This window comes from Pagrus pagrus (genome assembly GCF_965226575.1).
Source record: "Pagrus pagrus genome assembly, chromosome: 1".
NCBI classification, from domain to species: Eukaryota; Metazoa; Chordata; class Actinopteri; order Spariformes; family Sparidae; genus Pagrus; species Pagrus pagrus.
Genome location: NC_140185.1, coordinates 12,100,943 through 12,114,204, shown reverse-complemented (window position 1 = coordinate 12,114,204; position 13,262 = coordinate 12,100,943). Strand labels below are relative to the sequence as shown.

Here is a 13,262-nt window from a genome sequence, read left to right as displayed (position 1 = left end):
TATGATAACGACATCAGTGGATCTGATGGATTAGACAGGAGGAAGTCAAAAAATCCAAACACTGATCTCAGACTAACCTGGGGTTTGGTAATAATAAGCTGTGAAATGAAAGATCTGCACACTCCGACTACGACACAGAGCCCTCTTTACCATGTAAAAACAAACGATAGATGGGCCACCCACAGGTGATCCCCATTTAAACAAGTCCACATGTGGGAGGTTTGATGCAACATGTCATCATCATCATCATCATCACCATCACCATCACCATGTTGATGACACAACCGGCACCTTATACAACAGATGCACAGCAATCCACAAACAATGTATAGCAGCTCTATGGGGGTGAACTCCAACAAGAGCGGTGCTTTGAGTTTATGGACTACAACACAACTATTCAGTCCAAGGACGTCTACATGACCTTTGAGTCCATAAAAATTACAATTTATAGATCAAACTGGAGTTTTAATAATGCTCTGAGATGTTTATCAGAATACTAGAGTGCAAAAAGAGAAAGGATTGTTCAAGTCAAATCAGGGGGTGAATTTGCCATCTAAGTTTGTGTCTAGTGAAGTGAGGAGTGCGCTTCAGTTATTTTGTAAGCCAGTGACTCATGAAACCAAGCTGAAGTGAAAGGGCAACCACTGAAGCATCCAGTCCCTAAAACAGGACTGTATGTTGTTTTCAAGGTCAGAAAATCACATTAAGCACAGATTATACGTACACACATGCACAGATTTTTTGTTGTATGAAATGCCACGGTACCTTCTACAGTACATCGTTACAAAACAGATGATAACAGAACAGATAGTATTTATTGTCCATGATTTATTTTCATTAGAAAATGCTCTTTTTCAGTCATTTGTTTTATCATCAATCATTCTCAGGACCACAAACTCTAAAATGCTCCCAGTATTAAAGATGGAGATGGAGGTCGTTCTATCTATGAGGCAAAAGATGTGTAAAAATATTTTTACATTTTTATCCTCTACATTAAGGGTCTGAGACCACCTTGCAAAATCTAAATAACAAAAATATTTTGTCACATTAACCTGGAAATAATCAAAAAGTTTGAAAATTGGGAGAATAAATGAACGTGTCCGAAGTCAAATTGCAAATTGAGATTTGAAAGAGGGGCTTTCTCAGCATCAAATCATGGCTAGCATAAAACATTTCTAAGGTAGCAGTGAATGGAGCTCTAAAACACGTTGCAGAAACTGGATCAGTTGTATCCAAAGTACGATGAGGCAGACCTAAAGTGACATCACCATCAGAAGAGCAACAAATCAAGCTTAGTTCCCTGAGAGAAAGAAGAGCAACTTTATCAAGACTCAAGAATCAGCAAAAGTGCTGTAAGAAAAAAAGGCTGTCTTGTAGTTGTCTGACAGAACAAGTAGCAGTTTCTAAACCAGGTGGGCTAATAAATACCAGAATTTCACAGTGAATGGTTAAAAGAAAGTCCTATCTAATGATGAACCCAAGGAGAGAACAGGAGAGAGAATGATACAATTAGAATGATTGTTTTCCTAATGTACCATTTTTAAAAAGAAATTTCAAGCATCTTTACGGCTGTAGTTCACGTGTGACAATGACAATAGTCCTGTTATTTGGATCAGATCCTGATCCATTTCCTCAACCTGTTTATCCTGTTTAAGGTCACTGGGGACTGAATTAGAGGCTCCAGCTCACCTGATCTGCATGCTGTAGGATTTTGATCTCAAACACTCGGAGAACATCCAAACTCTTTCATGCTGTGAGGCAACATCACTAACAAAAGAGCTACTGTGTCGGCCTTTATGTAATAAAGCTAAATCTGCCCTGTAATTGAGGTTCAAACACACATTTACAATTTAAGAAGAGATTTTAGTTCACTCGTATCCTTGCTGCTGAAATTGCCTTGACACTGACACATAATGTTAAAGCAAAATAACATTTTGTATGTGCTGCATGTTAGAAGCGTAAAGCCAAGATATCATAAGAATGTTTACTAATGTGCTCAAATTGCGATCAACTCCAACAGGAGAAACCACAATATGGAAATCATTTATAGAGTAAATGAACTGTTTTATAAATTAAGCTTTCACGTAGTGTAGAGCAACAGTCAACAGATGCAGCCGTGACAATAAATCCCCTGACTCTTCAGAATATGCAACTACCAGGTGATGTTGGTATGCGTCTTAAAAAAAGCTGAGCTGTTGTTCTCTTGGCAGTCTGGATTGTGCATGCTGATGCTGGAAAGTTCAGAGACATCAGCGACAGATGCTGCCAGCAGCAAAAATACAAATCTCTCCAGCTTCACAACAGGAATGTTTTTAACTGAACCACCAGGCAGAGGCACACTGTCCTGAAGTGCTCCCCCGTAGTCATGGCAATCACAATAAAATGCTCAGTTTGTACTTTATTCTATTAGTTATACTCTTCAGAGAAAAATGGAGGAACCGTAACAATACTATCCAACCAAATATTGTGTCTATGTTATGCAAAATGGAAAAAAGTGTATTTAAAGAGTGGTGACGTTTCCTTTGCATCTTGATTTACTCACCAGAGGGGGTGCTCTCGCACTCCTGAAGGTTACACTTCTGGATGCTCTCAGGCTGTGGCTGATGGTCACATTGAGCTTGATCCACTTCTTCCTCTGTCTCAGCCTTTGTGTTCACACATTTGATGAGACGACGCTGCACTCCGCCCCCACAGGAAGCTGAACACTGCAGAGAGAAAAACACACTTTGATGGATTGCCACTTGTTGCTGCAAAAATGTCTTTTGCGTCATGATTTCAAGTACTTAATGGTTTTTAAAACTTAACATTGACATTGTATCCTTGTTATCATGATATTTGCAGTATCATCAGTCTCGTCTCTTCTCCTCCCATCTCCTCCAGTTATTGTGATTGAGGCTGACAGGACACTGAATTCATTAGCTTCATCATGCAGTGAATGACAACCGATGGCCAAAACCAAGTGTCATTTCAGTTTATTACAACAGGGCTGACACTGTTATTTTTGGGTTTGCCTAGTACATGCAATTTATCAAAGCACATTAAACACATTAAAAACACACTAAGACGCTTTGAGACATTAGAAATGCTGTACTATGTCCATAGTTCAGAGTATGACAAAGGGTGTACAATAAAGCCACAAAGGCTGTGAAAACAATGTGTTGAGATGTGCAGGGAACCAAGACGCTGTTTGTAATGTAGTAGAATCAATTATTTGCACATTGCAATGACTTTTTGCACCCAACTTTAGGAACCCTGTCATCGAACAAGACTCGAACAAGTCATGCGTGACGAATAACATTCCATTAATAATCAGAATAATAGCCCCGAATACAAACGCCTCATGTAACCACCTCAATCGGAATCTGATCCGATCCCTCAAAATCTAAATACATTTTCAAACCTTTGATAATCTGTGTAATAGGAAAATATTAGCGCCTAATAACCATGTAAATGCTTCATCAGATGCCTTTGTCTGGTTGGAATAAATGTATTCTGTGCACGCTCGCCTCACATGGGGTTAATATAAGGTGACGTTACTACAGACAGGGACAGAAACATGAGGGAAATCATTGAATGCCTCGCCTCAGCAGTCGAAGGGCTTGAAACAACGACTTGTTAAAGCGAGTGTTTGAAAGACAAACACACAGCTCATAAGTAACAATGTGGATTTTGGATTGGATTGGAGATAGAAATACAACCCACAGTTAATAAATAGAGAAAAAAAAATATATAAAACAATTTTTAATTAATGAATTAATTACTGGCTGAAGTGTAAATAACCGAGTGTCACATGTCACAATTCTAAATTACTTCCAAGGATCTCAGCCAGTATGTTATCATATGGTTGCATCAGGGACCTTAAATGAAGGAGATGTAATTTGTACTTCTCCACCTGATTGGTGAGCCTAAAGGAGAGGCCCTGGTGTGCATCGTCTGTGCAGCCACTGACTCAATGTGACATATGTATAAATACAACAGGATGTGTGGGACTTCCTCTTCAGCCAATCAATTGGAAGAGTCAATGCTAATTCTAGACTCAAAAGGCCAATAATAAAGGTGCTGTGGTAACACAAATTGAGAGGCTACATCTCCTGACACACACCTAATTCCCCTGGGGTCCACCCATTCTGTTTCTGTTGCTATGTCACATTCTTTCCATGCCTATTCTTGACCCATGAAATACATTTCCTTTTATTCCTCTCATCACTCCCAAATCCCAGTCTCTGTACGTCTCCCATTTCTCCATCAGCCTCCCCATCAGCTGTCATATATAACCTTTTCATTACGTTCATCATGATGCTGTATCATTGTCTTTGCAGCGATGCTCCTCCTCGTACCGATCCACATCAGTCACCAGGACCTCAGAGGTCACGTGTTATCCTCACAACCATAATGTCACTTTCATAACCCAACCTCCTCCTTCACTCCATCATTAAATGTAATATTTCTGAGCCAGTACCGGCCTTCACACAGAGTATCCTGTATAAAAACAAAATAATCAAAGAAGTGAAGTGACCCTTCACTGTGTAGGTTTTCTGACAGATATAAAATGTTAGATCTATTAAATAGTGTCTATGCCAAGTGCACTCGCTCTTCAAATAGAATAGCATCCGCTGTTTATCCTGTGTCCGTGAACAGAAGTTTTAGAAAACGAATTGTGCGAAGGACATTATGAATTATTTAGCGATTTGAATGCAAGCCCCTGAACATAATTTAGATCATTTATCTCTCAACTCATAATACCAAATCCAGTTTAAATAAATGGCAGACAATCTTCATGTACTGCATGCGGTCTATGAATCATACATGACGCTTCTCTTCTTCGCTCTTCTTATCAACTGTGTGTGTGTGTGCGTACCTGTCCCCATGATCCAGTAAGCCACTGAGCACAAGGCTGGATATTACATGATTGGATGTTGCTGGGTTGAAGGTCCCTGTTGCATCGCTCCTCCTCTGTACAGGCAACTATACGCTGCTGCTCGCCTCCTCCACACACTTCAGAGCACTGAACAACACACACACACAAAGACAAACACACGTGATCTATGAATTTATGTGACTTGTTCTCAACAATAAGTTGCATAGCAGCGCAAACAGTACACTCTAAAAGATTTCTATAGCTGTTCTTGACTCACTAATGCAGAGCAAATTGTGTTTACTTTACATCACTGCCAATGAGACAGACGGTAGTTCCTGAGGCATCATACAGAAAATCCATAAAATGTGACATTTAATCTTTCTTGTTACATCATTGCTGGTTTATTCAGCTGAAAGGACATATTGTTCTGAAATCTCCCACTTGTTTGTGAGTTCATATAGTTGTGGGTAGCTCTGAAGACTGCGAGACAGCAAGCTTTTCACTTGCCATACATCACCAAATCCATGTTATTCTTTTCAGGACAACTACAGTATGTTTAAAGGAGAACTATGATGCTTTTCATTTTTTCCTTTCCAACAGAAGCTCCTCTCTCCTCTTTCCCACAGAAAACCCTGCTCCAGTTTTTGTTTTTTTACAAATAACATTTATGTAATTTTTGCCTAGCTGCTAGTTTGGCACGTAAGAATTGATTTAGCACAGCTACCCTGTTGTTAGCGTTGCTGGGTCAGTCGTGAGTGAGCTGACCAATCAGAGGAGAGTAGAGTGTCTACCTATGCCAGGGCACAACAGTCCCCTTTTGTTCAAGCTCAAAAATATCAACCACTTAAATATGGTCGTGATCCATGCATTATTCCCTGAGTAATTGGCAAAATATGGAAAAACACCTTATCTCGCAATGCTAAAAAAAGTGAGAAAAAATTCCTTGATCTGTCCTTTTATCTGGATCTGCACCAAAAGTTAATGGGGTCTGTTCTGGGCCAAGACTCATCCTCCATGTAAGTTTCTTGGAAATCCCTTCTGAAGTTTTTGTGTAATCCTGCTGAAAAACCAACCAAACCAGCAAACAAACACACAAACAGACACGGGTGGAAAAATAACCTGCTTGGCAGAGGTAAAAACTTAACTTCCTTGTTTCTATTTGTTTGTTTGTCTGTTCATGTAGCATCGATTCTTGACTGTGTAAAGCGTCCTTGGGTCTCGTGAAAAACGTTATACAAATCCAAGCTATTATTATTATTATCATCATTATTCTGCACAATGATTTTTTTGATTCAGCACTGCAATGAACAGAAGCAATAACAACCAGGAAATCAGGAAGAAATGCCTTCAGAAATCTATTAAAAATACAAAATGCACATTGTGGTATGCTTTGAAAAATGTGTGCATTAATCTGTGCTGACAGATGTCGACCTCAACGCTATTTCAATTTAAAATACAAAGGGCAAGCTTGGACAAGAATTACTACCGTGCAGAAAAAAACATCGATTTAACAATGGGCAGACAGTGAAAACTGACTTAAATGGAGCTTTTTTTACATGCAGCTGTGTATATGTTGCCAAATACACATATATCCTATTCAGAAAGTGGAGAATACACCAGTGCATTTTTCACAATCGCTCTCATTATTTTGCATATAACTCACCTGACCCCAGGAGGAGGTGTACCAGTCGAGACATGGCCGAAGGTTACAGGGCATCTGGCTTTGTGGCCTCGAGGACATTGCCCTGCAGTGGAAAGGTCGCAGTTGCCTCTGATCCCTCATGTCGTAACACTGGACCTCTCGTGATTTGACGCCGCCTTCACAATCCTTAGAGCACTGGGAGAAGACACGGCATGATCGTTATTCAAACAGCATGAGCTACGACTTTGTGGTGAGTCTAAAGGGACTGGTCCTGCTGTGTGGTTTTCACGGGTTTCATTTTCAGTTCTTACAAATACATTTTATTCTGAATATTTACCAACACTTTAAGGTAGATTAAGATTAGCATAATTAGCATGTTACGGCTGACACGGATGGGAATGTAATTATTTTTGCAGGTATGTGTTCATAAACCAAATTAAAGCCAGAGGAAAAGCTAAAGGATCATAAAAGTCATTTCATCCAGAGGGGAACATGAATGTCTTAACCAACTTTCATGACAATAAAACCCAGAGTTGTCAAGGCATTTCAATCAAAACTACAAATGTCCACATCATGGTGGCACTAGATAAAACCCCCTTTTACACAGCCTGTTCAGGATGGTAGGGTTATTCCACCTCACCGTTCTGTAAAAAAGGTACAAAGGTGGAATTGGGGGGGGGGGGGGGTCATAGTCGGCAGAGGAGGTAGTCACAGCGCAAAATCGACGTCTGTTGAGTAACCCGGCAAGCAGGTACGGCAGGAGAGGGGGTGACATTTTGATGATGTGTTACGTGTGTGACCCACAACTGAGGGGATTTCAAAAGCAACTAGCAGCAGTTAAGTTAGCAGCTAACTGAAAGACGAACAGCAACTGAAAATGCTTGCAAAAGCAGAAACAGGGATGGTAAATGATTTTCATTGCCACGTTACGCCCTTGTTATTATCAAGAAAGCGCTGCCTGACATGTATATGAAACATCGATCTTGACACAGACAGTGTTGTTTTGCTAGTTACCACCTATTTTGCTTGATGGCATGCACGCGGGGGCGGCCTTAACAGAAACAAAGCCGGCGTAATGAAGGGTTTTCATTACAATAGTGTGCAATCTCTATGCAAGGGTTTATCCTTTGTGGAAGATGAGTGTCTGTGCCAAAGTTCACAGCAATCCATATGACAGTTTTTGAGATATTTCAGTCTGGATCAAAGTCGTGGACTGACCGACATTGCTATATACAGTCTAGCATGGCTGAAAAAACATATTTATACAAAAGTTTGTGTCATAATGGGATTCTAAAAATCACCTTTTTCAGTGCACATGCACAAAACCCAGCAATCTTTCAGGGTAAAACATCTGTAAAAACCTACAGAAATCACCACACATACACCGATTGTGGGAGTACAATATCACAGGTGGTCTTACCTTACTCCACTCCTCAACTTTCCATGTGGAGCAGGGGCGAAGGTAACATCTCTGGGCCGGCGCGGGCCTCTTGGCAGGATTACAGTCGGAGTCTGATCCAGAACTGCAAGCCAAAGTCCTCCAGATGGCCCCCAGACCACAGCTGGTGGAGCACTGCCGATCACACGAGAACACTACTTAAAAATTGTGATTTGAGGATTAGATGCACAAACAGTTCACTGATAATGCAAATGATGTGCAGCTCTGTGATGTGTTGTGTTAATTGTGGTCAGGCTTGGAGCGATTTCATGGAAATAAATGCAAATTCCTTAAATATTTTGTACAGCACAGCAGGGAGTAAAAGCATCCGCCTGTTAAAATGTGCCATAAAAATGCTTTGTGAAAATTGGCATTAGCTGTGTTAGCTCCAGGTCAAATGGTGTCTCCAAAGAACAAGGTTTAAAAACTAGATGCTCTGCCTGCAAATTATGAGAAATAAAAAAAACATGTTTTGTCCAGAATGTGTGATTTATACAGACTCACAGCGCTCCAGTTGCTGGCGACCCAGTATGCAGCTGTGGCGACCTGTGTGGAGGTTGAAGTTTGGACAGATGTCGGCACTGGAATTGGCCGCAGAGCAGGTGGATGTGTTGGCAAAATGGGCACAGCAGGCGCCTGTGAGTCCATGTGCTGTGCTGGTGTTGTGCTGTGATGACCAGTGGCAGGATCACTGTCACTGCTGCTCCTCACCATTGTGGGAACGACTATTTCATTGTAGTCAAAATCAGCTGAATCAAACGACGGAGCTGGGGATGTGGGATCAGTTCCAGTTCTGTCCGTGAAGACGGGATCAGTCTGCAGGAAACCAGCAGGAGGAGGCTGCGTGGTTCCTTCCAGGTTTGTAGGAGGTATAATTTCTGTTCCAGTTAGCGAGTCATCAGACGGCTGTCGGTTACCTGAGGTTAGCGGAAAGGGAACAGGGAGAGGAGTGGATTTCTGAGAAGCAGGAAGTGAGGTTGTACTGAGGTCAAGGTCAGTATCCCATAAATACTGATTAGTGGTGTATACTTTGTTAAAATCAGTCTGATCCATTTCCACACCCTCCAATGTGAACGCAAATATTGTTGACTGACTTGTTGTGTGAGGTATTTCTGACGCACTCTCGTCCACTTGCGTCAGCTCTGGTTTCTCTGCACCTTCGTGTTCTGAAGAGATATCTGTCGCTGTTGTACTTTTGTCATTGTAACTGTACTCATAATTATCATGTTCCTCTGTTGTAGCAACAACAGCATGAATAGTGGTTTGATTTCCAGGAGTGGGAGCAGCCTGTTTTGGAGTCACAGTGACGTCCTCAGTAGGATCATCCTCCTCACTGAAACTGTCATAGTTATTTTCATCCTCCTCCTCATTTTGCCCCCATTTCACATCCTGTGTAGGCTCCTTTGTAGTGAAAACCAGACTAGGCATTGTGCTAATGTCATGCCTCTCTTTCAGTGGTGGTGAGTGCTGAGTTGTATGCAGTGGTGAGCGAGTGGTAGACACAGGCAAAAGGTAATCCTCAGAAAGGAAGTCATCATCACTGTCCTCCATATTGTCCAGATTTGGGTTCACTGGCGCTTTAGACGTGGCCTTTGAAACGACGGAAGTAGCTGAGGGAGCTTTTGTAGTTTCCATGCTTTCTTTCACACTGTGGGTTGGCTTGGCCTCCTGTTGAGTGTCGAATGAGTGACTCTCCCCTGACTCTGTCTCATCACTCTCAAAGTCATCCGACAGGTCTTCATGGAAGTTAATAAAGTTATAGTCATAGTAAAAATCATCAACTTGAACGTTGTTTTCCGGCGATGGATCAATATTTTCTATGTTATTGTGGTAGTCAAAATCTCCCTCGACAATGTTATTAAGGTTGTTGTGGTTTCTCGGCTGGGCTCTGGTGGCGCTGAACTTTGGAGGGGGTTTGACTTCAGGTATGGAATTAATCTCATTGAGCACCTCTTTGCTCGACCAGCCACTTCCTGACCAGTCGTTGCCGAAATTATCCACAACTTGTGGACAGTCCTGGATGTAGCAGGTTGCGACAGCAAGGGGCTTCTTCTGGGGCTCACAGTCGACGCCTGTGTTTCTGGAGCAGGTCACGTTACGGCGACGTACTCCACTTCCACAAGTTAGCGAACACTGCACAGAAAAATAAGATACAACATCTGATCATGAGTAGGCCCAACTTATGCTTTTACAATTCCTTTAAAATCGATGGTATAATTAGAATATAAGGTACATTTTCAATAAATTTTAAAAAATATATAGTAGTTTTCCAGCCCACGCTCCTTGTGTATGCAAATCTAAATCCTGCTGAGAAGATAAAAGGCTGATCATCCCCTGGACTGTGGCACTCCTCGGGGTCACAACCAAAGGTTGATATACTGTACTGACTATGAACTGTCAGTGATGTGGAAAGGTTTGTTTTATTTATTTTTTTATTATTATTATGTTTAACTTTCATCATACAAACCAACCACCAAACACACACACTCCACATTCAAAAACAAAACAGCAGGGACCTTCACTAAGATCCAAGAGAATGAAAATGTCTAATAATTGGGCCCCAGACACTTTCAAAATTTTCACAAAACCCATGCGTGTTGCTACGGAGCCTTTCAAAATTTATCCCTAAGACGCTAGAAAAATAAGAGCACCGGTAGCCTTCCATTCCTATAATTATCCTCTTCTAGTCTCTAACATACCGAACATAAGAGTCTGCTGTAAAGTATGTGGCAATAAATGGGAGGCTTCAGAGCAAGGCCATCACGTGTGCACCACTTTAAACTCTAGCTTTTGCATTCTGAAGAAAGTCTTGTGACACATGCTGTTCAAATGAAGAGATGCACTACACAGGAGATGGAAGATAACAACGTTCTCCCAGATTGCTAGATAATTTAACTTAGAGGAAGACCTTTTCAGAAAACGTGAAGTTAGCTGTTCTAGTGACAATTTGCATTTTTAATTTCCTTTCAAATCAGCACAATTTCCTCCAAACCAAAACCTCATTTTCCAACTCAGACTCACCTTTGACCAGCTGCCAGTACTCCAGTCAGCGGGGCAGGGGATGTGTGTGTTGCAGGAGGATACTGACTCAGGTCTGGGCATGTGTTTACACTCGCTGGGCTGCAGGGCTTTCTGCTCATCAGCACTCACTGCCTGGATGCAGAGCACCGTCCTTTTAGTCTGTCCAGAGCTCCCACAGCTCGCCGAGCATTTCTGCCACTCACCGAGCCACCAGCTGCACACAGAGACACAAAGAGATGCAAATACTTCCAATTTAATTGTCCACTTGTGTTGGAAAATTACAATATTATATAGCTGTGGAAATGCCGAGGACTCACACACACAGATTTGGGTGGCTGTGTTATAAATTGCCATTTGCCATTTTGCAAAAACCTCAAGCTGCACTTTGGTGCAATACAATGTGTGGGAGGACAAATGTCTGAAGGGTGGTGATTCTGATGTCGCTTCTCATGTGAAGAGGTTATGTTTTCAAAATTACCTCAATATGTTCAATTCTAAGAAACTTTCAAAAGGAGTGGCGCTGAATGAGGCTTTTTGGGGCAGACAATACGTTTTATTCTCCAGAAGGTCCGTCCTTGTCCTCCAGAGTGCTTTCCTTGAAGTTCCATATACAATGTTCCCACTTAGCTGACAGATGTTTAGAAAATAGCACTTTCAAACAGGTTTGGTAAACTGGGAGCATGACAGTTTCACGTTTCCTTGCACGCTCTACTCCTGCATACTGCATATAATAAAGCATACATAAAAACAGTGCTATAATTTGACAAGAGTTTTACAAAATGTCCCTGAGCCCATGTAGTGATATCCTTTATACAATGAAGTGTTTCACAACATGGTGAACCTCGCCTCACCCTTGCTTGTGAACGACTGAGCCTTTCGAGGATGCTCCTTTCATACTATCACCTGTTATCACTGAACCCGTTTGGCTGTTTACCAACTTTGCCAGTCTTTTGTTGCTCCTGTCCCAACTTGTTTGAAACGTGTTGCTTGCATCAAATTAAGAATTAGCATATATTTACAAAAATCAGTGAAGTTGATGAGGTACAACATTAAATAAATGTATTGTCATTGTGCTGCTTTCAATTGAGTATCTTTCGAATATTAGCAAACAGTAAGAAGTATTAGCAAATTATCACATTCTGTTTTATCCATGTTTGACACAGCATCCCACCTTCTTTGGAATCAGGGCTATATAGAAATATGATCTTATTATCGTTATAGTTTTTGTAATTTGTAATTATCTCTTCTCACTTTTCACTCATGTTTCTGCTGGATCTCTCCACATATTAATATTTTGCTCACTGTCACTGTATATTCATGTTATATACACTGTCAATAATTTTCTAATAAAGCACCTCTTTAAGGAGTTTAAGGTGCAGGTGAAGGACTTTTACTTTTTGTCCAAATCTGCCATGATGAACCACTTTTGAAGATAAAACTTCAACATTTTTGATAGCTGTACACTACAAAGCTATGTCTTGCTATATTCGGACTATGCAGTGACACAGGGCCCCCAAAGCTACCAGGGGGCTCCATGCTGAAATAAAACCGTGATGTGGGTGCAACGCGAAACAGACAACTGACTGAACAACTGTGTGTCTATTAACAGTATGGAGAACAACTTGTTGCAGTTGCTCAGGGCTAGGTTGACAGTCCTAGAAAGGTGCAATATGCAAGATCTTAGTTGAAAACATACAAAATGAACTAAAATTATGAACAGTTAGCATGCTAACCAGCTAGCCCTGGCCTGTCCAGATCCGACCTCTTTTGTTAGTGGTGTAAACATCGACACTCCGAGCTCCAGTTCGGGGCTGCAGGCTGCATGGCTAACTGAGCTAACGGCAGCTACATATAGCAGCAATTAGCAGCTACAGTACCAATATGCTGCCACCTATTTGTTCTGAGAAGAAATTAGACAAGTGGCCAATTTTACGTAACGCACCTTTAAATATAAGCAGTTGTGCCAAAATCCTGAATGCTGCGTTGTTGACAGAGTAATCATTAGGAATCACTGCTCTGAAGTGCATTTTGATGTGGTGCAAAATTGTCATGAATAATTATAGGCACAACAAGCTGTTGTTCAACTACAATATAAAAAGAGACTAAATTCAAAGGAGAACCCTTCCATTAAATGTTCAATAAGTCTAAATAAATTAGAAGATGAGCAGTTATTTTTTAACTCTCTGAATCCATGAAAACATTCTGATCAAATCACTTACGTAGGCTATAATTACTGCTGTAGTGAGGCCAAAAGAGACTTTGATGTAACAGATGATTGAGGTACTGTTCAATACAATACAGGC

At 41.1% G+C, this 13,262-nt stretch overlaps 1 protein-coding gene across 3 annotated transcripts in view; it reads right to left on the bottom strand.

Annotated features, from left to right (window-relative positions):
- adamts7 (a disintegrin-like and metallopeptidase (reprolysin type) with thrombospondin type 1 motif, 7) overlaps positions 1 to 13,262 on the bottom strand; it is an 85,553-nt gene that overhangs the window by 16,202 nt on the left and 56,089 nt on the right. The window contains exons 18-24 of one of the 3 annotated variants that reach the window (XM_084363284.1): positions 10,960 to 11,173; positions 9,033 to 10,071; positions 8,443 to 8,855; positions 7,921 to 8,073; positions 6,522 to 6,695; positions 4,859 to 5,005; positions 2,543 to 2,705 (exon numbers count right to left, since the gene is read on the bottom strand). In XM_084363284.1, coding sequence (XP_084219410.1) covers positions 2,543 to 2,705; positions 4,859 to 5,005; positions 6,522 to 6,695; positions 7,921 to 8,073; positions 8,443 to 8,855; positions 9,033 to 10,071; positions 10,960 to 11,173 — 2,303 coding nt within the window. Of the gene's footprint in view, positions 1 to 2,542; positions 2,706 to 4,858; positions 5,006 to 6,521; positions 6,696 to 7,920; positions 8,074 to 8,442; positions 10,072 to 10,959; positions 11,174 to 13,262 lie in introns of those variants that run through there. The other 2 variants (XM_084363283.1, XM_084363285.1) reach the window with 2 other exon arrangements.